This window comes from Phyllobates terribilis, unplaced genomic scaffold (genome assembly GCF_046119375.1).
Source record: "Phyllobates terribilis strain yellow unplaced genomic scaffold, ASM4611937v1 Scaffold_1__5_contigs__length_1240528914, whole genome shotgun sequence".
NCBI classification, from domain to species: Eukaryota; Metazoa; Chordata; class Amphibia; order Anura; family Dendrobatidae; genus Phyllobates; species Phyllobates terribilis.
In genome coordinates, this window is record NW_027362761.1 from 99,309,485 (window position 1) to 99,335,724 (window position 26,240).

A 26,240-nucleotide genomic window follows, 5' to 3' on the forward strand; every position below is an offset into this window, starting at 1 on the left:
AGGCTTGACTGCTGAAGTCATGCCCAGTCAGAGTGGAGTGGATGGAAGACAAGCTGCTGCTCTGTTGATGTGATGTCAGGGGAAGCCACTGAATTACCGGGCAGGAGTGGTCAGTGATCGCTCCGTGCCGACGGACGTCAGCACCGGGCACAACAGGCAGTAGGTAGAATCTACCCGCATGTGAGTACTTATGCCCATAGAAAAAAAATATAGTCTCAAATAACCCCTTTAAGCTTAGCCTCATTTAGGGTTTCAATAAATACCATACTGTACCTGAGTAATGGCTTCCACGACCGATTCAGGCAAAGGTCCACTGTTTCCAATGCAAGTCATGCAACCATAGCCTACAACATCGAAGCTGAGAAAAGTAATATATGAAATTAACACAGGACCCCAAGGTCGCAGCACGGCACTGATACAATGGGTAAATTAAAGGACTTTTGAAGGGATCCCATATTGATGAAGTATCCACAGAAAAGAATATTTAAAAAAAAAAAAAAAAAAAAAAAAAAAAAAAAAAAAAAAAAAAGTGTGGGTCTTGACTCCCAGCACCCCGCTGATCAGCTGCTATTAGTGAAGGTGGTGGCTGGATGCGAACACTAAATGGAGCTCTGCTGTAGAGCGCCATTCAAGACTTACATCCGGCCACTGCAGGGGATACAAAGATCAGTTCCTATTCTCTTGAATAGCAGAATTTTATGCCAACTCAATTTGAATTATCAAACCACCTCTGCCCCAAGATCCGAGCTGCAGGGTAATCAAAACTCATTTCACTTGCTAAATCAATATGTGCATCACCTTAGTGATAAATAGGTACATTTTTAGAAACGGCAATCTGCATGGGTGACTGATCACAAAAAGGAGTTCATACAAGTCTAAAATCCCTGCAGGTCTCACCAGATACCCATGCTGATAAAACATCACCTGAAATTTTTATAGAGTTCTCCAACTGCTTGAATATGCCGCTAGGTGGGTGTTCCAATTTGAGGAACCACCAACGACCATGAGAATGAAGGGGCTGTGGCCCATTTAGCATTCTCTGAAATGTGTTCACCCTTTAAACCAATAAGAGAACCGCCTCAAGATAATGGCGCTACACAGCAAGTGTTGAGGTGCAAGGAAAAATATATTAACTTTTCTTATATCTAGTATGGTGGCTGTCATTTCTTTTCAGGGAAACCTACCCAAGCTTGGAAAGGTAAGGCATGACTCCACTGTCTCGCAGATAGTAAGTCACTACTCCACTGCCAGGAGACAGACTAGTCTTGATGTAAGGCTTCACAGTAAGTCCAGCTTCAACTGCATTTTTGGCCAATAATCCTAATACAAGGAATAAAAATAGATCACAAAAATCAGATATTGTGTAATTCGCATCCACAACTATACCAAGCACCCAATCTAAATGTGGTTCAAACTTTTTTTTTTTTTATTTTCCCAATTATATAAATGATCTATACTGAACACCTATCGAACTGGTCCTAATTAAAAGGAGAAAAAGACACATAAAAACACTAAAATAAGAGGTGCTCACCTGCGCCCAGCATGACAGAAGGGTTACTAGTGTTGGTACAGCTGGTAATAGCAGCTATGACCACAGAGCCATGGATCAACTCATAGTCTGCATCATTATAGGCAAATTTCATTTTGTCATTATGGTGTCCTTGAGGTATATGGAAGCCTTTAAACCCTTGCTGTTACAAAAATAAAAAGATAAAAAATTATGCCACCCAAAGCAAATTAAAAGGGCATCTTATGGCACATTAAATCTGTGGAACCCACTTTACATTCCAGATCCAAAGCCCCAGGAAGCAATTTAATGGCAATATGTCCAGTACCAATTGTGTCATGGTGCGTTACCAGACATCTTGGGCGGCTACAAACCACCAAATCCAAAGTCTACATCCTACTGGCTGGATGTGGAGACCCTTTATGCATTTGGTAATATTATAATCACACAAAGTTACCATTAATCCAACAGAAATTTTTCCAATAGTGCAGCCTTAGGCTTTTGACCTGTTGCATCAACCAATGAGAGCATTGAAGGCATAAGAATAGAAAATCTTCTGTACGAATGGGAAATAAGTGGTGTTTCTTACCTTGGCTCCAAGGCAACTCTCAAAGTCCGTTTTCATGTCAGACACGGACACTTTATCCTGAGGCCTCTTGGGTCCACTACAACAGGGCACCACAGTGCTCAGATCCAGCTCTACCACCTGTGGAGAGAATACATGCCCAGTGACCTACCATATGCTGCAGACAATAAGACACCCATACTAGGCGCGTTATATATAAAGCCTGAATATGTAACAAGTCCTTGGGTAATCGTTTTATTATTACCTGGGTGAAGTCCGGGTCCTGGTCTGTATTACTGAAGTCTCTAAATAGACCAACAGCCTCCAAATATGTTTGGATGTATTTCACTTTGTCTTCTTCACGACCTGGGACACATAATGTGAATGTTTTATTCTATGACTTGACTTGCACTTTAAAGACTTTAGCTACAAAGGACCAACATGGGTTATCATTGCGTTCTCCAGCCATGCAGCTCTTTAGGGTGATTATTTTTGGAAACACTTTGATGATTTAGCTTCAAGAAATGAAGGCTTAAAAGTAGTTATTTTTTTATCTGCAACTTGAGGAACTGAGAGGGAGAGTGTGTTTTATCCACTAGGAATATCAAGGGGGACTTTTCCTACTAAGGAAGTTGCAGGCTTGTCTTGATTGGGGAAGGAAAGAGAAAAAGGGTATACTGCTCCGAACATCATTAATGTGGGGCGACTATTTTTTTTTAATTTTTGGAGCAGCTGGTGTCTGGTCTTACAATTGAAAGTGCCGACTCCTAAACTTTGCTAAGATTTGTTCTGGCCTGCTTAAAGCCATTACTAGGTTTGCCTTTCCATTTTACATTTAAGGTTTGCATAGTCTAATCCACGTCTTTTAAGATTCTTAAATTTAATCCCCAACTAATAAACTACATAAAAAAAAAAAAGGAAACCCTATTCCACTTAAAACCCCCCACAAAGAATGCCATTTCTTCATATCACGGCATACCAGACATGATAAGTAGGGACAAATAACCAAAGTGTGATTAGAAGAATGTAAATGATGTTAAAAATGTAATTTTTTGGCTTAGTACATGCACAGCTTTTTCACACAGTAGAAATCAAAGGTGGCATTCATTAGACCATGGCACGTTGCCAGAAGATAGGATTGAAAACTATATGGCTTCTCTGTTGCTAAACTACATAAGCATTATATATGTATAATAAAAGGGTTGCTCTTACCGGTTTGCTGTAAATACTGAACGCTGACCAAATCGACAGGGAAAAACGCTGCAGTGGCGCCATACTCCGGACACATGTTGGCAATAGTGGCACGGTCAGCGATGGAAAGTTGTGCCACACCAGGGCCAAAGAACTCTACAAATTTCCCCACAACTCCAACTTGACGGAGGTGCTGCAATAAAGACACAACATTATAGACACAGGCTTGTGTTCCATATTGGTAATGGAAAATCCTCTTTATTTTTTTAAATAAAAGAACAAAAGCGATACCTTAGTCACTGTTAGTACAATATCAGTAGAGGTCACTAAATGGTGAGGGTTCCCAATCAATTTATATCCAATTACTTCCGGTAGCACCATACTGATCGGTTGGCCAAGCATGACAGCCTCAGCTTCAATTCCTCCAACACCTGATCAAGCAAACATAACAGGGGATAAATGGCAAGAACTGGCAACCAGAAAGGATTATCTCACACGCAAAAAGTAAAACGTAAAAGTGTGTGTTTCTAAGACGCCCACTCCTTCAGTCATTGACATTATAAAATATCAATAGGATACCAGTAGTTAAAATGAATCCATCACCAGGGCAATGCTTCCCAATTTGAGGATTGTATAACATAGGGTTAGAACAGATTCCAGTGATATATTTACTGGGCTCCTAGTGATTTAATTAAAATTTCAGCTATTAGCTGCTGCAGCTCTGCTAGTATTCTCAATGATAAGCTGTGTATAACCACATCTGTGCCAATAATTGACAGCTCAGATTTCACCCTAAAAAGAGTGCTCACACCAATGGTGGTGGCAGGAATAACCAGAGATCATGAATATCAAAGGCTACATAGCAGGAGTGCTCAGTTAAAGGACTAGCAGACCTGCAGCAGATAAAATAGTATACACAAACTGGCCTTCTACATACTCAAAAGAGAACGTTGCTGACAATCTGGACAGTGCCAGAATCAGCATGAACATACCCACTCCAAAGACATGATCAAAAAAGGAGAACAAAGGGAGCTTAAATGATAGAAAAAAGCTATTTTATTACATCAGATAATATAACATAATAAATAGTATAATCTTTACATGGACAACTGAGGTGCTTAGTGCCAGGAGGCACAGCACCCTACAACCCACAAACCCGTACCCACTGCTGAATTATTAAAAGAACAGTGAGTAAGGGAAAAGGCAGGACAAGCTTGAGCGAATAGGAAATGGACTGTGGGCTATATCCATATACATCTATAGGCATCAGTGCGGCACAACAAAATCATGAGCCCGCAGTCAAACACCATTAGCCTTACCAAGGTTGGAACAGAAGAGCTGTAGGGTGCTGTGTGAGTAAAAGGATCCGTGGGAATCTATGCCTCAACGTGCTTTTCGCCTGAGGATGTCTGGCTTTCTCAAGAGGCAGATAAATAGTGATCAATACTACTGCAAGAAGTCCAGTAAGTAACTCGGAATTAGAATCAGAGTCTTAAGCTGCTCTCACCGTTGAGGCAGCTTAAACATGGTGACAGATGCTCTCTAAATGATCAGGCTCTGCTCATCACTGGTCATATATTTATGGTATATCCTAGCATGTAGTAGGAGACCCTCTTTAGAAGATTACTTCAGTTCTTACTGTATCTTATACATAATGAGTCCAGTATCAAGGAAGTCAAGTCTATGAACCCTCTTTCTTACAGTTAACTTAAAGCAATGTTTCTATAATCAAGATGTTAAACTTACCCCAACCTAGAACACCAAGACCATCGATCATTGTGGTGTGCGAGTCTGTCCCAACAAGACTATCAGGATAGTAGAGGCCATCTTGGTCAAAGACTACTCTAGCCAGGTATTCCAGGTTGACCTGATGAATGATGCCAGAGCCTGGTGGAATGATTCTCATATTCTGAAAGGCCTGAGAGCCCCACTGGAAGTAGAATTAACAGACCCACATCAATAACAATGGTATGGCATATCCCATCTTACAAATGACATTAGAAATACTATTCCAATGCGTTCTTACATACTCACTTTTAGAAACTCAAAACGTTCTCTGTTCCTTTCAAACTCCAATTCCTGATTCTTTTGTAAGCTATCTTCCCTAAAATATACGACATAAGAAGGAGGAGATGCGCAGATAAAGGCGACATTTATTCTTCTGAAGTTAATCATTTTGGCTAGGCGTGCAGAAACGGACGTCTGAAGCTGTGCAGACTACCGAGCACAATTTAAAGGGACTCTTGATTTATTTATTTTAAAAATGTTGTCTAAAATGGATTATTTTACCAAAAACGGCACTACTGTTGTCCTTGGGCTGTGTCTTGTAATGCATTGCATTCATGTCAATGAGGGTGAGCTGCAATGCCATGCCCAAGGTTGCAGTTTCTGGAAAAATAAAAGCACATGCTTTTTAAAAAGTTCTAGACAGCCCCTTTAACCAGTCTCAGATATTGGTGCCTTTACTTTCATGCAAGTTGTGAACGCGATGCCGTGGAATTTCCAAAGTGATAAAGATAGCTTTACACATGACCAGCAACTGAGGTTGGAAATAAATTAGACGCAGAATGAGCCATGCAAAAAAATGGATAAGATTGACTGCACAGGAACAGTCTCACCTTCTGTTGAAATCAACTTGTATGGAATGGTCAATCACCAAGTCTGCTGGGCACACAGGGTTGATTTTTTCTGGATTTCCACCCAATCGCTTTACTGCATCTCGCATTGCTGCAAAATCCACCACTGCAGGGACACCTCTGAAAACAAAATGGACGTATAAGACACTGAGGAAGAATAATTAGGTCTCTAATTCAGAGATAAAATGGTAAATGTCATTGAGTGGTTGGATACTGAAAGGGAGTGCAGTTTTCGGGGACAGCAAAATCCTTACTTTAACCAAATTACTGATTCGCTGTCCATAATGACAGCACCTTCATTTGTGCCCACATTCTCCAATAAAAACATGCCAGAACCATTCGGCACTACTTTCACCTTACAGATCATCCACATTAAGGTTTATGTTTGTACAGCGATGCGATATATGTAGAGCTTTGATAGGTAGTGGTAAGAGTGCAGAGATCACCATTCACTGCATTACAAACTTGAAAACGCAGCACAAATCAGACAGACAGATCACAAGTAGTAGAAAAACAGGGCAATTACGTGAAATCCTGCAGAATAACTCTGGCTGGACGGAACGGGACTTCCACATTCTCATACTGAGTGGCTTTCCAGTTGAGGATACCATCAACGTCTGTTGTTTTTACCAGAAATCCATCACAGTTCCTGATGGCCGACTCCAGGAGGACACGTATGGAGAAGGGTAAGCGGGCTGGAAAGAAAAGAGATGTGAACATTATAGCTTCAACAGACAATACAAACAGAAATCAATATTAGATCATCCATTTTTTTTTCTATTCCAAGTCAATTTTATTGGATTTGTTCAATAAAAAAAAATATTAAATTCAAACCACTTAATAAGCCATGTACAATCACAAGTGCTGGCATTAGAGTTCCTCTGCCCACCATATGAGTTTTAGGAACTAGGTGGGTGCCAAAAACCAAAGTGGAAGGTTTATTGCAAAGAAGTGTGAACAATCATGAAGGACATTTTCCACCTGCCTAAAGTGCTCTTCCTACGCTTAGGTTTAGGGCTGTGAAACACTATAGGATAGAGGCAGGGTAGAGGAATCCACATGCTATCCTCCTCCTCACATCAGTGGCTGGACTGTAAACAGCTGCCGGTCAGGACTACGGAGTACGGTTTTAACATGTGCACCTGTTGGAACCATGGTGTATTTTGCAGGGTCTCTCAGTAACCCCAATAGCTCAGCAAAAACATGCAAATGTTCACTCACAAGGAAATTCACTATCTTCACACTAAAAAAGCCGTTTCATTACATTTTCAGACAATAAAAGCCAAAATGACATGTTTTGGGTGAATATTTAAAAAGGGGTTGTGCAGTTAAACATTTATGGTTTTGCTAAAATGTTGCATGTCAGGTATTCCACAGTGACAACAGACACTGGGGAGATCACACAATATCTCGCCGCTGCCATCACTCTGTCAGGATTTTGTCAGGGATCAGAGAGCACACGGTCCCCACTACTCACTACGGAGGTATCGGCAAGCGACCAGTGAGCGTATGGCGTCACACCTCTGGATTCCAACACATGGAATATTTGTATACGCCCCGTACGGTCACGGTCAGCTTCACGATAGCCCAATTATTAATATTATTCGCTGCCACCACTGTCCAGTTTGAAATATAATACAGGCCTGGTCGGAAGCCTGCATTCTGGTAGCGTATGGCTTTGGGGGAGGGAACAATTACAGGACAAAAGAACAGAACTATTAAATTTTATATTTAATCCAAAAGGGAGGCAGAGTTCTGAAAAAACATACAAGATTTTACAACTGGACATTTACAATACAGAATAGACAATTACATAAAATAAACAGGGATACAGAAAAAACTTACTATAGAGTTCGAAGGGACGAATCAGTATAGCTGGAGGAGGGGCTCCCCGATTTGATTTGAGCGTTATCGAACGCGATCCGTTGCTTATAGTATCTATACCCCCCCGGCAAAGAATGCTCATCTATCCTCCGTGGATTCTTTTATGCCTAAGGAGATGTCTGCCCACACACCATATTGTCTATTATGATTTAGAGACCACACATGGCGTAGCTGCGATCCATTACTCTTGTGCTACAGCTCCCCAGAGGTGCTTATGGCTACGAAAAAATAAGCATCTTATTCCTTGGCTGACCCTGCCACTAAAATTATGGGTCCCCTTACGAAATATGGAATAGCTCAAGTTCCATAATTATTAATCGGTGCCAGATGTCCTGGGCCCTTGTGGCTGGGAATTGTTCTGATTATTTGAGTGTGTTTGATCTTAACGAGCTGCATCCTCTCTGTGTCAGAGGAAAACACAATCGCCTGCTAAATGGGTCTGTAGCACCTAATGTGCCAGCATTTGCTTCCAAGGCCCTTCTCAGGAGTGTTTTAATTTGCATAGAGACCGAGCTCTCAGCTCTCCTCTTGTGACAAAGGGTGGATAAGGGAGGGGTGAGAGGGGCTTCAGAGGGAGAAAGGATATTTTCAATATTTCTCAATATTTCCCTGATATTGCATAACCTTATTGAGGTTAGCAAAAAAATGTAGTCTGAGGTGTGTGTGGCTTCAAGGGAATCTGTCACCACACTTTTGCAACCCTGAGAGCACCATGACATAGGGCCAGAGAACCTGATTGCAGTGATGTATGACTTACTATGGCTGCAGATCTTTCAATTTTCAGAATGCAGAGTTCTGTTTTCTGTGAACACAGTGCAGCAAGCTTCTAATCAGTGGTGGGTTATACACAGCTCAAACATGGGGGGGGGGGCTACATGGCAGCAAGTTTACTAGTCCAAAACTACAGCAAGCAGCCCACTGAATCAAGGTTTCAGTCTCTACATTATGTTGCTCTCAGATTAGGTAACAAAAAAACGGTGACAGATTCCCTTTAAAGCTCAAAAACTAACTTATGCTAGCTAAAAAAAAAACAAAAAAGAAGTTGTCTACTACTTTTACATTGATGCCCCATCCATAAGATAGGGCATCAACGTCTGATCGGCCGGGGTCCCACGCTAGCGGGGCTTGGTACTGCACATCTGCCTCCAATTCAATGGGAGGCGGATGTGCAGTACCCTGCAGTGGCCACTACAACTAGACGGCCAAGCTCTGCAAGTAAGCCCTTCAGGCAGCCGACACCGATAACAGCTGATCGGCGGAGGTGCCGGGTGTGGGATCCCGGCCAATCAGACGTTGATGCCCTATCTTATGGATAGGGCATCAATGTAAAATGGGGCATCAATGTAAAAGTAGTAGACAACTTCTTTTTTGTTTTTTTTTAGCTAGCATAAGTTAGTGTTTGAGCTTTAAAGGGAATGTGTCACCTTTTTTGTTACCTAATCTGAGGGCAGCATATATTAGCTTTCTGGAGAGAAAATACTAGTTAAAAACTGACTGGTCACAGAATACCAGCTCATGAAGTTTCTCCTTACTAAAGTCTTAGGCTATGTGCCCACGATGCAGAAATGCTGTGGATTTTTCCTGAGCGTTTCTGCATCTCCCTGGCATAAAAAAAAAGCAACCGATTTTAGCATCACTTGGAAAGTGCTTGACAACTTGGTCACACTATATAAATCCATGCAAAAGGCATGGATTTATATAGCGTGACCGAAAGAATGGTAAAAAATAAAAATTATACTTACCTTCTGATGGCCCCCAGTGTCCTCATCCAATCCGTCCTGGCTTGCCGGTAGCTCGCGATAGTCTAAAAGGACCTGCCGACGTCAGCGGTCGCGTGACCAGTCACATGACTAAATGATGTCATGGCAGGTATAAGGACACCGGGGGCCATCAGAAGGCAAGTATAATGTATATTTTATTCTTTTTTTCACAGGTACTATGGTACCCGGGTCTGGAGGAGAGTCTCCTCTTCTCCAAACCCGGGTAACATCCGCACATTGAACCACATGATATCCAGATGATATCCGCATGTGCATATGTAGTGATGCGGATGTCATGCGGTCCAATGCAAGTCAATGGCGGCAAAAATGCCGCGATTCCGCAAAATAATTGGTAGTGCTGCAGATTTTTCCGCAATGATAATCCGCAGCGAAAGTTTCCGCAGCATGTGCACAGCAAATGCGGATTATCATTGGGGAACATAGTAGACCTTCTACCAAGCATTTAAGCGTTTCTGCAGCGGAATTGCCGCTTCAAAAACGCATAGTGGGAACACAGCCTTATGATCTGTCACTGAGGCAGAGCTTTAGAATACAATCACATTAATTCAAATTTTTTGGACTGATTTGCTTTTTATTAGAGGCTTTAGCATTTGCACCATTTTTTAAAGTGGATTTTTATTTTGCCTTGACAACTTTTCTTATCCAGATGTGTTACATTTGGTAAGTTGCATTTCATGAATCGGCCTTAAAACATCACTCCAAGTCCTTACTTGGAGTAAGTTTTTAGGCAGGAGTTTTTAATCTGGTCCATTTTTAGACAAACTTAAAAGGTTTGCCATTTTGTGCTAAAAATAGCACAACAAAAAGAAAAAACCCAATTTATTTTGCAATAAACTCAGGAACAGTGTGCGCCATTTAGAAGATTTGGCGCAAAAAGTGTCAGCGAATACCACAATCTAAAAATAGAAGAAAATAAGAAAAGTGACTTAAAGAAATCGCAAGTCAATAGGGGCCAGTGTACTTCAAATAATTTGATTTGCCAATATAAAACAAACAGGATAGCTCTGCACTTCCCTTCATTCCAAAGATCCATGCGTATTCCAGACTATAGGGTCTATCAAAAATATCCCTATGACAAATCAATGTAAAGGTAAACTGAAATCTTTAAAGAAGCCCTCCTCCCATCAAAGTTTTATCCTCTTAATATACTGCAGTCACAATAGAATGTAGCACTGCGTACTTACAATTGCTCATTTTGCCCTTCTACCCAGCTAATTCTTCTCTTTCTCATCAGGTCTATGACATCATGCGATTAAAAACTGACTAGCTGAATCCTTGTAATCTCTATGTTGAAACAGGAGGTCAATTTTCCCTGCATGACTCATGAGTCACTGCAAAAGTCCCTGGCAGGGTGGAGGACGGAGCAGCTGGGTCAGGAGTTGAAGAGGTGAATGATTTGTGCAGGGAAAAGAGACTTCCTGTTTCTACATAGAGCAGAGAAAAGACAAACTAGCTGGGAAGAAAGGTAAAATGAGCAATTGTAAGTATACAATGCTATATAATAATATGATGATGGCAATATAATAAGAGGATAAAAACTTTGATGGGAGTGCCTCTTTAACCCCTTCACGACCTTGGGATTTTTTTTTTGCTCCCCTTCTTCCCAGAGACATACATCTTTTTTATTTTTCCGTCAATATGGACCATGAGGGCTTGTTTTTTTGTGGGACGAGTTGTACTTTTGAACAACACCATTGATTTTTACCATATAGTGTATTTGAAAATAGGAAAAAAATCCAAGTGCGGTGAAATTGCAAAAATAAAAAAAAATACACAATTGTTTTTTTCATTTATTTTTTAACCATGTTCACCAAATGCTAAAACTGACCTGCCATTATGATTCTCCAAGCCATTATGAGTTACAGATACCAAACATGTATAGGTTCTTTTTTTATTTATGTGGTGAAAAAAATTTCCAAAGTTTGCAGAAAGAAAAATGGCGTTATTTTTAGAGACCCATAGAGTCTCCATTTTTTGTGATCTGGGGCTGGGCGAGGGCTTTTTTTGCGTGCCGAGAGGACGTTTTTATTGATCCCATTTTGGGGTAGATATGATATTTCTCATTATGCAGTTTACAGATTGGATTCATTCTTTTTATATTTTGATAGATCTCAGATCCACCCACGGCTGTTAGGGGCACATCACAGCTGAAGACATGCGGGCTCAGAGCCAGAGTCTACATCAAAGGGGGATACACAACAGATGATGTACCTTTACGTCATAGGTCGTGAAGTGGTTAAGAACTGCATGGATACATAAGTAACTGGTGTATTTACCATGACATATGCAGATTTGCCCTGATAAGTTTCATAAGATTGGAGGACAATGTCTAGATGTCCCCTGACACACTGGTGTAAACGACCCTTAATACATATTATTGACTATAGGAAAGTTATTGATGCCGGAAGATATCACATATACAGTACACCTGCACAACTGAGCACCACGTGGTCGCACTGAACTGTGGTTGTACCAACCCCATTTTGTTTAACACGGCTTATATTTTGTTGATCATAGTTGGGGTAATTCAGCATGGCTGTCGTAACTAGATAGTAATTGCTCTTATAAGTATAGACAGTTAAGATTACCTATATACTATTTACAACTCATTCCTCAGATATGTATAAGCTGTATTAGCTTTTATTGTAACCATTAGCGCCTTTACTGTTCTTGTAAAACGCTTACAATTCAATTTAAAAAAAAAAAAAGACCAAACAAATACACGTTTGCTCTTACTACGACCATTTTACAAACACCAAACCCGAACTGAGCTTTGGACTAAAGTTCCGACGACATGAACTTCCACGAGTCTGCTCATCCCTATTTTTGACTATTAGTGTGAAATTAATTTGCCGTTCCATGATTGACCTGCATAAAAGTGAGAACATACCGTATCTTGTATCATTCAACTTTTGGAGATTATAAAATTTCTTGTCGGGCTCCGCAGGGTTGAGCGGCTCCACCAAGTGCTGAAAGGGGTTACTCATTCTTCTTCAAAACAGACCTGAGGAGTATAAGGCGACTTATCAGATTCATGTATTATCTTTTTAATCTGCAAATAAAACATGTTTAGCCTTACTTGGTTAACTAACATAGCAATCATCTAAACTAGCGGGTGTAAAAGCAAATGACAAATGTAGTTTGGCTGAGATGGTTTACCATTAAAGGGTTTGCCTGCCCCACAAATATTCATTTATTCTTTTAGCTCAGGCATAAGAGAACACACTGTAAATGAGAAAAAAATATATAAAAACGATCTTGGGTCTAGATATTGAAGTTACATTCTTATGGTGTTTTGCTGCATTTTAGATGCCAGGTCAGAAAGTCCATGGTCGACAATCAGAAAGGAACGCTAAACAACTGCAGGGTGTGCTATAATATTTGCTTATCAGTAATAGCTATAAAAGTTTTTTTTTTTTTTTTTTTACAAAAGAATTAAAATGTTACATTTACTATGCTTATATCTGAGCTTTAACTAAGAAATAATTAACTTTCCCATCATTGAACAACTCCTGTAATTTATTCCAGTTTATGAGGAAACCTTACTGCAGAGCAGATACCACGGATGCCATTGATAGACCACACATGACGTACTCATTAAAGCTGCTAAGCCGAACAGCAGAATATATAATTTTCTACTCTCTACAGACTATGGATAAGTCCAACACAAAACATTAATTTCATTGTAAAGCACAAGTATATTCATAGTTTCTATTCCTAAACAATACATTAGCTAAGACCAGCTCCAGACAACTGGAACAACAGGATTAAAGCTATAAAACGCAGCATGGGAAATGCTACATATTACATGGTGCCATTCTAAAACCATTTCAAGAGGTTTTCCAAGAATGTAAAAAAATGGCCCTCGTCATATAGCTCAAACGGCAGCCCGGCCTAGTCACGTGTCATTATGGGCTGCAGTCTGAAGAAACACCGCACCTGAGACCTGACCAGTGTCTCAACTAACAGGAGCAGGATAACAAGGATCATGAGCACCTGTACCTCCATGAGACAAGTGTGTGACAGGAGGAGAAGAAATAAATCATTTCCTTGGCTGACTGAGCAGGATGACTTTTCTTCAGCCTCACTCCTCCAAGTTCAGTTATCAAAAAGGAGAAAATATATTTCGTTTTTTTGATTTTTTAATGCAAATTTTCAGCTGCGTTTTACAGTACCAGCAAAGTCTGAGGTTTCAGAAATCTCAGGCACAAAGTTTGTTTTTTTTGCCCTGTGAAATACATGTCTCCTCCTGTCACACACTTATCTTCTCAAAGGCTCAAGGAGGTATGTGTGCTTATGACCCTGCTCCTGTCAGATGTTCAGAGCAGCCTCCCTGTCAAGTGTTCCTTCAAAAATTCTGTGCAGTGTACCTAGAAGAATTAATGCTCTTTTGAAGGGAAAGGGGAGTCGCACCAACATTTTTTTTCCTTCATTTTGCATTTTGTTAATTGATGGCTATCTTCACACTAGGCTTTTTTTATGCAAATTTTCAGCTGTGTTTTACAGTACCAGCAAGCCTGAGATTTCAGAAATCTCATGCACACAGTTTGTTTTTTTTTGTCCTCCGTATTTTGTACTTTGCATGTTTTTTCCGTGTTTTTCACCCAGTGAAAGCAATGGGTGGTGCAGAAAAAACACCTCGTGTAAACGTTTTGCTGCATTTTTTATTTTTTTTTTTTCCCCCACTAAAGAGTACAGCAGAATGTGAAACCCATTATTTTTGTGATTTTCTCAAGTTTACCAACTTGTCTTGGGCACCTGAGATGGCAGCTAGGATTGGTGCAGTTTAATTATAGTAGTGATGTGTAAAAAGTAAACACTGGCCACCCAAGGTGTGAGAATTAACAAAACCTGTGGTCGACCTAGGTGTGAAATTGCACAATGCCTGAGCAACTCAATGGCAGACCAAAGTGTAAAAGTAAACAGTGTCCTACAAACTCAATGAACTGCCAATGTCATAGGTAAACTATTCCTGAACAAATCACCTCCCCCGCTTACATTTCTAATGTGTATTTTTTCATGGACATACAGTACAGACCAAAAGTTTGGACACCTTCTCATTTAAAGATTTTTCTGTATTTTCATGACTATGAAAATTGTACATTCACACTGAAGGCATCAAAACTATGAATTAACACATGTGGAATTATATACTTAACAAAAGAGTGTGAAACAAATGAAAATATGTCTTATATTCTAGGTTCTTCAAAGTAGCCACCTTTTGCTTTGATGACTGCTTTGCACACTCTTGGCATTCTCTTGATGAGCTTCAAGAGGTAGTCACCGGAAATGGTTTTCACTTCACAGGTGTGCCCTGTCAGGTTCAATAAGTGCGATTTCTTGCCTTATAAATGGGGTTGGGACCATCAGTTGTGTTGTGCAGAAGTCTGGTGGATACACAGCTGATAGTCCTACTGAATAAACTGTTAGAATTTGTATTATGGCAAGAAAAAAGCAGCTAAGTAAAGAAAAACAAGTGGCCATCATTACTAAGAAATGAAGGTCAGTCAGTCCGAAAAATTGGGAAAACTTTGAAAGTGTCCCCAAGTGCAGTTGCAAAAACCATCAAGCGCTATAAAGAAACTGGCTCACATGAGGACCGCCCCAGGAAAGGAAGACCAAGAGTCACCTCTGCTTCTGAGGATAAGTTTATCCGAGTCACCAGCCTCAGAAATAGCAGGTTAACAGCAGCTCAGATTAGAAACCAGGTCAATGCCACACAGAGTTCTAGCAGCAGACACATCTCTTCAACAACTGTTAAGAGGAGACTGTGCAGCATGCCTTCATGGTAAAATAGCTGCTAGGAAACCACTGCTAAGGACAGGCAACAAGCAGAAGAGACTTGTTTGGGCTAAAGAACACAAGGAATGGACATTAGACTAGTGGAAATCTGTGCTTTGGTCTGATGAGTCCAAATTTGAGATCTTTGGTTCCAACCACCGTGTCTTTGTTGTTAGAACCCTCCAGTTTGTTTTTGTTTCCATCTTGTGTTTTACGGTCACGTGACCATCTTCCTATATATTCCAGCTCCACCCTTCTGGCTTTGCTGGACTTCAGTGTTGTTTTAACTGTCTCTCTAGCCAGGTGCTTTTGTGCCTATCTATCTCTAGTATGCTTGGTCCTCTGGGACCTCTAGTACTTTTGTCAGTTTATCTTTTGCTCTGCAACAACTTCTGTTAGGAGGTGTCCCATTTTTGTCCCAGTCCTTAGTTCTTTTAGGGACCCCTCCCTTTCTCTATAGGTCTCCGTTCAGACTAGCCGAGGACGAAGGCGGGTCTGTTCACAAGGAACAGGTTGCCCGCTACAACGTAGGGACTCAGCTTAGTCTTACTGTAGGGACAGCTCTCCCCATCTTTCCCTAGTTTATGTTGCAGATCATAACATTTGTGCAACGTAGAAAAGGTGAACGGATGGACTCTACATGCCTGGTTCCCACCGTGAAGCATGGAGGAGGAGGTGTGATGGTGTGGGGGTGCTTTTCTGGTGACACTGATGGGGATTTATTCAAAATTTAAGGCATACTGAACCAGCATGGCTACCACAGCATCTTGCAGTGGCATGCTATTCCATCCGGTTTGCGTTTAGTTGGACCATCATATATTTTTCAACGGGACAATGACCCCAAACACCTCCAGGCTGTGTAAGGGCTATATGACCAAGAAGGAGAGTGATGGGGTGCTACGCCAGATGACCTGGCCTCCACAGTCACCAGACCTGAACCCAATCGAGATGGTTTGGGGTGAGGTGGACTGCAGAGAAGGCAAAAAGGGCCAACAAATGCTAAGCATCTCTGGGAACGCCTTCAAGATTGTTGGAAGACCGTTTCCGGAAACTACCTCTTGAAGCTCATCAAGAGAATGCCAAGAGTGTGCAAAGCAGTCATCAAAGCAAAAGATGGCTACTTTGAAGAACCTAGAATATAAGACATATTTTCAGTTGTTTCACACTTTTTTGTTAAGTATATACCGTATATTCCGGCGTATAAGACGACTTTTGAAGACTGAAAAATCTTCTGTCTAGTCTGGGGTCGTCTTATACGCCGGTAATGCTTTTGAACTTTCAGAAATTGACATGCGGGGATACTCTGGGGGTGTTAATAAGCTGCCGTGGCCGTATCCCTGCCATGTCGGAGTTAATATAAGGTGGAGGGAGTTAAAATACGGCGGCGGTAGGTCCAGACAGTCAGCGCTTCTGTGCTGAAACTGACACATCGCTGCGTATTCCCAGCTCCGGACACAGCGCAGGGCTTCTGTGCCGACAGCTTTCACTTGTCACAGAAGCGCTGCGCTGTGTCCGGAGCAGGGAAGTTCGCATCGCTTCTGTGACAATATATGAAAAGCCGGCAATTCAGCAGCGGCATAAGCCGGCACCGGACAATTTAGAATAGAAAGAATAGAGCTTCACACATAGATTAGATAGATAGAAACATGTCAGTCACATATATATGAAGTACAGTGACAGTATTGCTTACTGTACTTGTCATTTAGTGTAAAGGATTTATTAAAACAAATAATAGTGTTTTCATGCACCGTCTCTTTAAAAAAGCCGGCCGGCAATTCAGCAGCGGTACCCGACAATTTATAACAGACAGAATAGAGCTTCACACATAGATTAGATAGATAGAAACATGTCAGTCACATATATATGAAGTACAGTGATAGTGTTGGTTACTGTACTTGTCATCTAGTGTTAAAATAAAGGATTTATTTAAAAAAAAATTGGCGTGGGGTTCCCCTTAATTTTAGGCTCTAGCGGAGGTTAAGCAGACAGCTGGGGCAGATGTTTGAAGCCTGGGAAGGGGGTAATACCCATGGAGCTTCCCAGGCTACTAATATCAGCCCCCAGCTGAATACCTAGCCTTTACTAGCTATTAAAATGGAGGACCCCCCCAAAAAAATGACGTGGGGTCCCCCCTAATTTAATAGCTAGCAAAGGCTAGGCAGACAGCTGGGGGCTGATATTAATAGCCCAGGAAGGGAGCCATGAATATTGGCCCCCTCCCAGGCTAGAAACACCAGCCGTCAGCTGCCCCAGAAATGGCGCATCCATAGGATGCGCCAATTCTGTCACTTAGCCTCGCTCTTCCACGCTGCCCTGGTGCGGTGGCAGGGGGTAATAGGGTTGGGGTTGATGTCAGCTTATAATGCCAGCTGACATCAAGCCCAGGTTAGTAATGGAGAGGCGTCTATAAGACACCCCCATTACTAACCCCATAGTCAAAGTTAAAAAAAACACAAACACCCAGAATAAAGTCCTTTAATTGAAATAAAGACACAATTCTTTATTGTTCTAAATTAAACCATACTTACCATCACGCCCATTCCAGCTGAAGCCAACGATCTCCTGCAATAAAAGAAAAATAATAAACCAACATCATCCTTACCTTTCCATGGTTCCCACGACAGCTTCAGCTCTGCTACATCGAGATGACAGGCTGGACCGCAGCAGAACGCCGCCATCCAGCCTGTCATCCCGCAGACACTGAGAAGCGCAGGCTTGCTTGCGCTCTGCAGTGTCTGGCTGTGACGGCATCCAGATGAGCCGACAATGAACTCAGCTCACCTCCTGGACGTCCGTCACTGACAGCGTGGGAAACTTCTACTGCGCATGCGGGGAGCAGGAGAATTTTCCCACGCTGTCAGTGACGTGAATGAGGTGAGCCGAGTTCATTGGACATGATCTCGGCTCATCTTTATGCCGTCACAGTCAGACACTGAGGAGCACAAGCATGCCTACGCTTCTCAGTGTCTGCCGCATGGCAAGCTGAACGGCAGCGTTCTGCTGCGGTGCAGCCTGTCATGTGAATGTAGCAGAGCTGGACCGGTCCTGGGAACCATGGAAAGGTAAGGATGAGGTTGCTTTATTATTTTACTTTTATTGCAGGAGATCGTTGGCTTCAGCTGGAATGGGCGTGACGGTAAGTATGGTTTAATTTAGAACATTAAAAAATTGTGTCTTTATTTCAATTAAAGGACTTTATTCTGGGTGTTGTGTTTTTTTTAATTACTTTACTAGAAATTCATGGTGGTCATGTCTAATATTGGCGTGACCCCATGAATTTCGGGCTTAGGGCCAGCTGATAATGCCAAGCTGGCCCTAACCCCTTTATTACCCAGTGAGCCACCGCATCAGGGCCCTGGATGAGTTGGGTACAGCGCCAGAAGATGGCGCTTCTATGAACGCGCCATTTTCCGGGGTGGCTGCGGACTGCAATTTGCAGCGGGGGGGGGGCCCAGAAAGCTTGGGCCTCCCTGCGCTGCAGATTCCAGCCCCCAGCTGCCTAGTTGTACCTGGCTGGACACAAAAATAGGGCGAAGCCCCACGTCTTTTTTTTTTTTAATTATTTCATGAAATAATTAAAAAAAAAAAAGGGCTTCCCTATATTGTTGTGTCCGGCCAGGTACAAATAGGCAGCTGGTGGTTGGGGGCAGCCCGTTCCTGCCTGCTGTACCTGGCTGGACACAAAAATATGGCGAAGCCCACGTCAACATTTTTGGGAAAAATTAATTACAAAATTAATAATAATTTAGGGACTGCATCTTTATTAACCCCTCAATTGTCATTTAGTGTTAAAATAAAGGATTTTTTAAAAAGAAAATTGGCGTGGGATCCACCATCATTATAGTCTCTAGCGGAGGTTAAGCAGACGGCTGGGGCAGATGTTTGAAGTCTGGGAAGGGGGTAATACCCACGGAGCTTCCCAGGCTACTAATATCAGCCCCCAGCTGAATACCTAGCCTTTACTAGCTATTAGAATGGGGGACCCCCCCAAAAAATGACGTGGGGTCCCCCCTATTTTAATATGTTTATGAGTGACAGTTTTCCTGCTATATACCTGCATGTCATAAGAATTTAAATTAAAAAAGGACCATGTTAAATTCAAATCTGTTTTTTTTTAATTTTTACCGGTGTTTGGTATGCGTTGGAAAAGGGGTAGTCTTATACGGTGAATATATCCTAAACTCTATATTTTAACAGGAAAGTAGGGGGGTCGTCTTATACACCAGGTCGTCTTATACGCCGGAATATACGGTAATTCCACATGTGTTAATTCATAGCTTTGATGCCTTCAGTGTGAATGTACAATTTTCATAGTCATGAAAATACAGAAAAATCTTTAAATGAGGTGTGTCCAAACTTTTGGTCTATGTCTTGCATTGGTGACTTGTGTTCATGCTTCTGTGGTAGCAGCATTACTTTGCAGCACTTTTCCTCATCCCTGCTTAAAATTTTTGCCCAGCACTTTATGTAAAAGGGAAAGTTGATGACTACTTGTTAAGAATCTCTAGTACATATGTAATAAATCCTAGTTCAGGAATACAGAGTAAAAAAAAAAAAAAAAAAAAAAAAAAAATTTGGTTCAGCAAAACAATTCGTTGCTTCATTTCAAAATTTCTACATGTCAGACGAAGAATGGGGACAAAGTTCACAGAAGTAATGTAAATTTTCTATTCTTCTGAGGAATGCTTTGTAGTAAACGGAGACAAGAGCATGAGACAAAAAAAAACAAAAAAAAACGTAAAGACATTTTGCCCACAGCACAAACCATGCTTTATATACATCATTGCAATTATTAGAGAATCATTTAGACAAGTAGAAAGCGAAAGATCTTGTAAAAAAGAGGCTAACATTCACTGCAGCCCTTGATAGAGCTGGATCCTGGTTGGGGGAATCCCACCCCACAGCCTGGACCCCCTTGACCTATATGCATTGAACATAGCCTATATGTCTGATGAAGGGTCTTCAACAGAAACTTGAACGTAATACTGTACTTACAGAGGTGTAACCAATGGATATGAAATAATGACAAATCCTATTTGAACCATCTCCAAGTGCCTTTAGGTGTGCAGTTCCTTCACTCTGGCTTCTAAAAAGGGGCTGTCTCCACTACCTATCATAAATAAAAAAAAATGCATACTTGACCTCCAGGGGACTCTGGAGGAATCCAGGGGACTCTGGAGGAATCCAGGGGACTCTGGAGGAATCCAGGGGACTCTGGAGGAATCCAGGGGACTCTGGAGGAATCTTGCCTATCCAGGAGGCAAGTGAAACAGACAATGGCCGCTGATTGTGCTCTGACTGGCTGCAGCCTTTAGCACACACTTCAATCTGGTTACATTGATAGAAACTAGTATTGAGCGAGTATGTTCTATTAACCCTTTCGCAGAGTACGCTCGGGCCGAACTCCGAGTATTTACAGCTGCTCGGTGATATGGTTAAATCACTCCCGTGTGCATGATTTGCGACTGTTTGACAGTTTTAATACATGTGAGGAATGTGTATTTCTTACACATTCCTCACATGTAATAAAACTGTCAAACAGTTGCAAATCATGTACACGGGAGCGATTCAACCATATCACCGAGCAGCTGTAAATACTCGGCGCTCACCCGAGCATACTCGCTCAACACTAATAGAAACCCATCCAAGAATGTTAAAATGACAGTGAACGTATGAAGTACAAAAGCTCTGGCCACTCCCTTTACATGTAGAAAGAAGCCTTCCCACTGGAGATTCTGAACTAATACTAGCTATAACAGGAGTACTGAGGTAAGAAGGAGGCTGCTCACACTGCTGTCCACCCTGTCTTTCTGAACTAATACTAGCTATAACAGGAGTGCTGAGGTAAGAAGGAGGCTGCTCACACTGCTGTGCACCCTGTCTTTCTGAACTAATACTAGCTATAACAGGAGTGCTGAGGTAAGAAGAGGCTGCTCACACTGCTGTCCACCCTGTCTTTCTGAACTAATACTAGCTATAACAGGAGTGCTGAGGTAAGAAGAGGCTGCTCACACTGCTGTCCACCCTGTCTTTCTGAACTAATACTAGCTATAACAGGAGTGCTGAGGTAAGAAGAGGCTGCTCACACTGCTGTCCACCCTGTCTTTCTGAACTAATACTAGCTATAACAGGAGTGCTGAGGTAAGAAGAGGCTGCTCACACTGCTGTCCAACCTGTCTTTCTGATCTAATGCTGGAGATACCAGGGGGGCGGAGATAAAAAAGGCTGCTCTAAATGTTGCTCACCCTGTCTATTTTGAACACAGAGCCAATGGTTTGATTTTGTAGATAGGTGACTGGTGGCATATTTTATACCATGTACAGTCAAGCTATCTAATGATCAAAATGCTTGTTCATCAAGTGATAAAAGCATAAAACAGTGATTATCCAAACTACAGCAAGCAGCCCACTAAGTGATATTGCCATAATCAGAGTCTCTGTCTCTACATTATTTTGCTCTCAAATTAGAATGCAAAAACCTGATGGAACCTCCATATAATAGATTGATAGTATGCCCAGGCGTGCAAGTGCATGTATTTCTGTGTATGACACGCATGCTCTAATGAATTAATTGAGATGTTTTGAAAAATTGGGTTTCCATTTTTTTCATCATTTGAATATCATTGTTTATCAATCCTACGATTTCAATCACTCCATTTTTTCCTTCTTGGTGTTACAATTTCATTGTTGAGGAGGAAATATGAGACTATTAGCATAGACAAAAAAGCAGATTTTCCGGTTTCAGTAAACACCCATTCCACGGCTGTAGTTGGTTTAAAAATGAACAAAAACAAGATTTACTCACCCTTCCCCGGTCCAGAGTCTTCACCGCTGCTCAGGGTGTTGATGACATCACTGTTACGGACAGTAATGTTGACCAGTGAACTTAGAGGCTTGGGAGGTGATGTCAGTGGGGCAGACAATAGACTCTGGTAGCAGCGGCAGAGACTCCGCGTTGGACCCAGGAAACAGGTTTTTTGTTTATATTTTTGCTTTTCAAAAACTGCGCTGGAAGAAAGGGTTTTCTCCAAAACCGAAAAAACCCTTTAAACACACCACTTCCAACCTGATTTGCACATTTTGCTTATACGCTAGATTTCTCATAACAGGCACATTGGATCTCTACAATAAAAAGGTACTGTTTTTTTTATTAGAGACGTACATATACAGGCATACCAGTACTACCATATATGTTAAAATATGCCAATAGGTTCACTTTAGGTAAAATTTCCAATGACTTTTTGGGGGTCTTGTGTGGCTTGGCCAAAATACTGTTGAAAAAAGTTGTAGACTATATGAACATTGGTTTGGTAAATGGAACAAGAGAGTTATACAAGTTAAAGGGGTATTCCCATCTCCATGATCCTATCCCAATATGTAGTCAGTGTAGTAATAATAATATTAGCAAATACCTCCAATTAGAAATGTAGTATAGTTCTTCTGATTTGCTACGTCTCTTTCCTCATGTGCAGGCATTGCAGGACCTTGGGTATCCATGGTTATGTCCACTAGCAACTAGCTGTCACTATATCAGTGGTCGTAACCATGGATACCCAAGGTCCTGCAATGCCTGTACATGAGGAAAGAGACATAGCGAATCAGAAGAACTATACTACATTTCTAATTGGAGGTTTTTGCTAATATTATTATTACTACACAGACTACATATTGAGGATCATGGGGATGGGCATACTCCTTTAAGGGGGTTTCCACATCTATATTAATTATCCGTTGTTATGATAGGGCATCAGTATCAGGTTGGTGGGGGGGGGGAGGGGAGGGGAGGGAAGGTGAACACATGACATCACTATCGATCAGTTGTCACCCACTGGCAACCATAAGCAAACCGTGTATGCAGCGGAACAACCCGCTTGGTTACGGTGTAGCAGCCGTTGCTGAATACTGAAGGTCAGCTCAATGCAGTGGAAAACCTCTTTAATAGACCGAAGAGCTCAATGGATATAAAGTGTCTCTTGCTCTGGTGGACCTGTGCTGTCTGACATAGGCAGTCTATTAATTTGTCATCTGTGTATTATCGAAGTGAAGAATGCTGGGTTGCTCATTATTAGATTCCAGCCCTCCAAAGAAGTTAAATGGGGTTACCCTTTCCAGAAATTTTTTTTATTTTTTATCATCTCCGTTAGTACAAGAAAATGAAAAACAGTATTCGATTCACTCTACTCCGGCCAGTGCAGAATCCCCACCGCTCCTCCTGGTGTTGGATAACGTCTGCGCTATGGTCATGTCGACAGCGCTGCAGACAATCGCTTCACTCAGCGATTTTAATTTGTTTTTATGCTGCTGCTAACAGAGCTTGTAGGAAAAACTTTTCTGAAAGGGGACAAACCCTGTAAATTGAAGCAGCACTGCAGCTGCTGGGAGAACAAAGTACTGGATGCCGTAACTGGGATTTCTTGGGGTCCATCAGTAGTTGCAGAATATCCCCTGACAGATCGGAAACCGCGGTATTACCTCCACCTGCTGTAACGTGCTCGTCATTACAATAGGTCATTGATTGTAGATGGTTACATAATTAAAGAAAAAGCTCAGTATTGCTATGTCCTATATAGAAGGCAGATGTGTAACATGGCTGGGAAACAACAAAACAAACAATTGGCCATGACTCAGCGGAAAAACCATGCCACTGTCAGAGAACATGCCCACCCTCCAGCCCTATGCCAGAGCCCGCCCAGCAGAGAACTTTGCCTCAACAAATCTACTGGATCAAAGGTGAAGTCTCAGTTCCCAAATACAGTATATGCTCATAAAAATCAGCTAGAAGAGATAGGGAACTGGGCCAAAGGGCAGCGCTAACTGTAGCTCCTTACATGGAACACTGCAGGGAACCCAAAAAAGAAATCATATATAAGGGAACACAGATCATCCACCCATAGCTTCAATGGCCAGATTCTGGTGTCCGATATACCACAGGCAAGGTCTCCGCTTCCTGCCCCAGACGTGCCCGCAATCTACACAGACGAGACAGAGTTCAGGGGGGCTAATCTGAAAGTTTCCGGAGTGAAAGCCGCACAGATGGTGTCCCAGCATGTGAATGAGTATAAAACACCCCATTTTCTCACATTACCCGAGGAATATCAGATTGTGACAGCATGTAGATGCTGAAACCATGTAGAAATTCTTATTATTAGGTCTAAGGGGTAACGTTTCTCCTTGTGGAGAGTGACACACCAGCTCTGGCACGTCAAGGTAAGGAGTAGTGTTGAGCGAGTATGTTCTGTTCAGATTACGCTCGGGCCGAGCACCGAGTATTTACAGCTGCTCGGTGATGAGGTTAAATCGCTCCCATGTGCATGATTTGCAACTGTTTGACAGTTTTATTACATGTGAGGAATGTCCATTTCTTACACATTCCTCACATGTAATAAATCTGTCAAACAGTTGCAAATCATGCACACGGGAGCGATTCAACCATATCACCGAGCAGCTGTAAATACTCAGTGCTCGGCCGGAGCGTAATCTGAACAGAACATACTCGCTCAACACTAGTAAGGAGGCTTATTCGCTGTGCAATGCTCCTCTGGGAAATTTAATATGCAAATCACCTCTTCAGAGAAAAAAAAAAAAAAAAAAAAAAAGGAGGACTTGAACTCTATAGTGCCTCCTATTGGAAGCAGCAATCCTACAAGTCACAATCAAACAGAGTCGGTATGTCACTCTCCACAAGGAGAAACGTTACCCCTTAGACCTAGCCCAGAGCCTTTCATGCAACCAAATCAATTCTCATACTTTGCACTGACGAGGGGCAATTCCCCGAAACACTGTTTGCAAATTGAGATTCTGATTTGACTATTATCCTAAGTCATATTGCACGACTCGTTAAAGGGTTGATTGTGACTTGTAGAATTGCTACTTCCAATAGGTGGCGCTATAGAGTACAAGTCCTCTTTTTCTCTGAAAATATTATTATTATTACAGAATCTTATATTTTTATTGCGGATTTGAAGCAGTTTCAAGTCTGCAGCATGTCAATTTTTTCAGCATTTCCTCCATTCGAATTAAAGAAAAAAAAAAAAAACAAAACTAATTTTTTATGCTTCTTCAGCCGCAAATAGTCGCATACCCTAGAGTGGGTATAGAAATGCTGCTGAAAATTCACCAAATGCTCATTGTGGGAACTTAGCCTTAAAGGGGTGGTCCGAAGGCCAAACTAATTTTCATTCTAAATCCCCATCTACTTAGTGCTATAATTTAAACAGTTTTATAATATACTTGCATTAAAAATTCCCTCTCCTTTCCTATCTACACTAACAGCTTTTCTATTTTCTTTTCCCACTTCCTTTTTGATGCTTTGGAGTATCCCAGCATGCCCTGGGATTCTCAAACAACGTGTCATCAGGGAGCAGAGGCTGCGGTCACTCCTGCGGCCTCTGCCCCCTCCCTGAAACGAAGCGCCATCAGTGACGTCCGTTTTAAGGGCTGTGCTAGTCCCTGCGTGATGTGCACAATGACAGCGAGTGCTGTGTTATCAGCAATAATGAGCCAGCAACAAAGCAGTGTCAGAATACCTGGCATGCAGAGACCAGTGTACTTGTGAGCAGGGCTCGTCTCTGCACACCGGGTATTCTGACACCGCTCTGTTGCCGACTCGTTACTGCTGATCTGAGTTGGCGAGATAGCACGCCGCCATTTGTACATATCACACAGTAACAGTACAAGGACTAGCCCAGCCTCGGAAACAAGCGTCACTAATGAGTGTCCGCAGCCTCTGCCCCCTGATAATGCTTTATTTGGGTATCCCAATATGCACTGGGCTTCTCAAACGAAGAGTCATCAAAAAGGAAGGGGGTAAAAAATATATCTATATAGAAAAAAAAAAAAAGCAGTTAGTGTAGTTAGGACAGGAAAGGAAACTTTTAATTCAAGTATATTAGAAAA

The 26,240-nt window shown here is 41.8% G+C and overlaps 1 protein-coding gene across 3 annotated transcripts in view; it reads right to left on the reverse strand.

Annotated features, from left to right (window-relative positions):
* The window catches only part of ACO1 (aconitase 1), a 62,961-nt gene that overhangs the window by 17,836 nt on the left and 18,885 nt on the right, over positions 1–26,240 (reverse strand). For 2 of the 3 annotated variants that reach the window (XM_073665152.1, XM_073665159.1), the window contains exons 2-13: positions 12,455–12,568; positions 6,426–6,594; positions 5,882–6,019; positions 5,298–5,367; positions 5,010–5,193; positions 3,555–3,694; positions 3,285–3,456; positions 2,338–2,438; positions 2,097–2,213; positions 1,532–1,691; positions 1,185–1,320; positions 274–358 (exon numbers count right to left, since the gene is read on the reverse strand). In XM_073665152.1, coding sequence (XP_073521253.1) covers positions 274–358; positions 1,185–1,320; positions 1,532–1,691; positions 2,097–2,213; positions 2,338–2,438; positions 3,285–3,456; positions 3,555–3,694; positions 5,010–5,193; positions 5,298–5,367; positions 5,882–6,019; positions 6,426–6,594; positions 12,455–12,551 — 1,569 coding nt within the window. In that variant the 5' untranslated portion in view covers positions 12,552–12,568. The remainder of the gene's footprint in view (positions 1–273; positions 359–1,184; positions 1,321–1,531; positions 1,692–2,096; positions 2,214–2,337; positions 2,439–3,284; positions 3,457–3,554; positions 3,695–5,009; positions 5,194–5,297; positions 5,368–5,881; positions 6,020–6,425; positions 6,595–12,454; positions 12,569–26,240) is intronic. The other variant, XM_073665175.1, reaches the window with a different exon arrangement.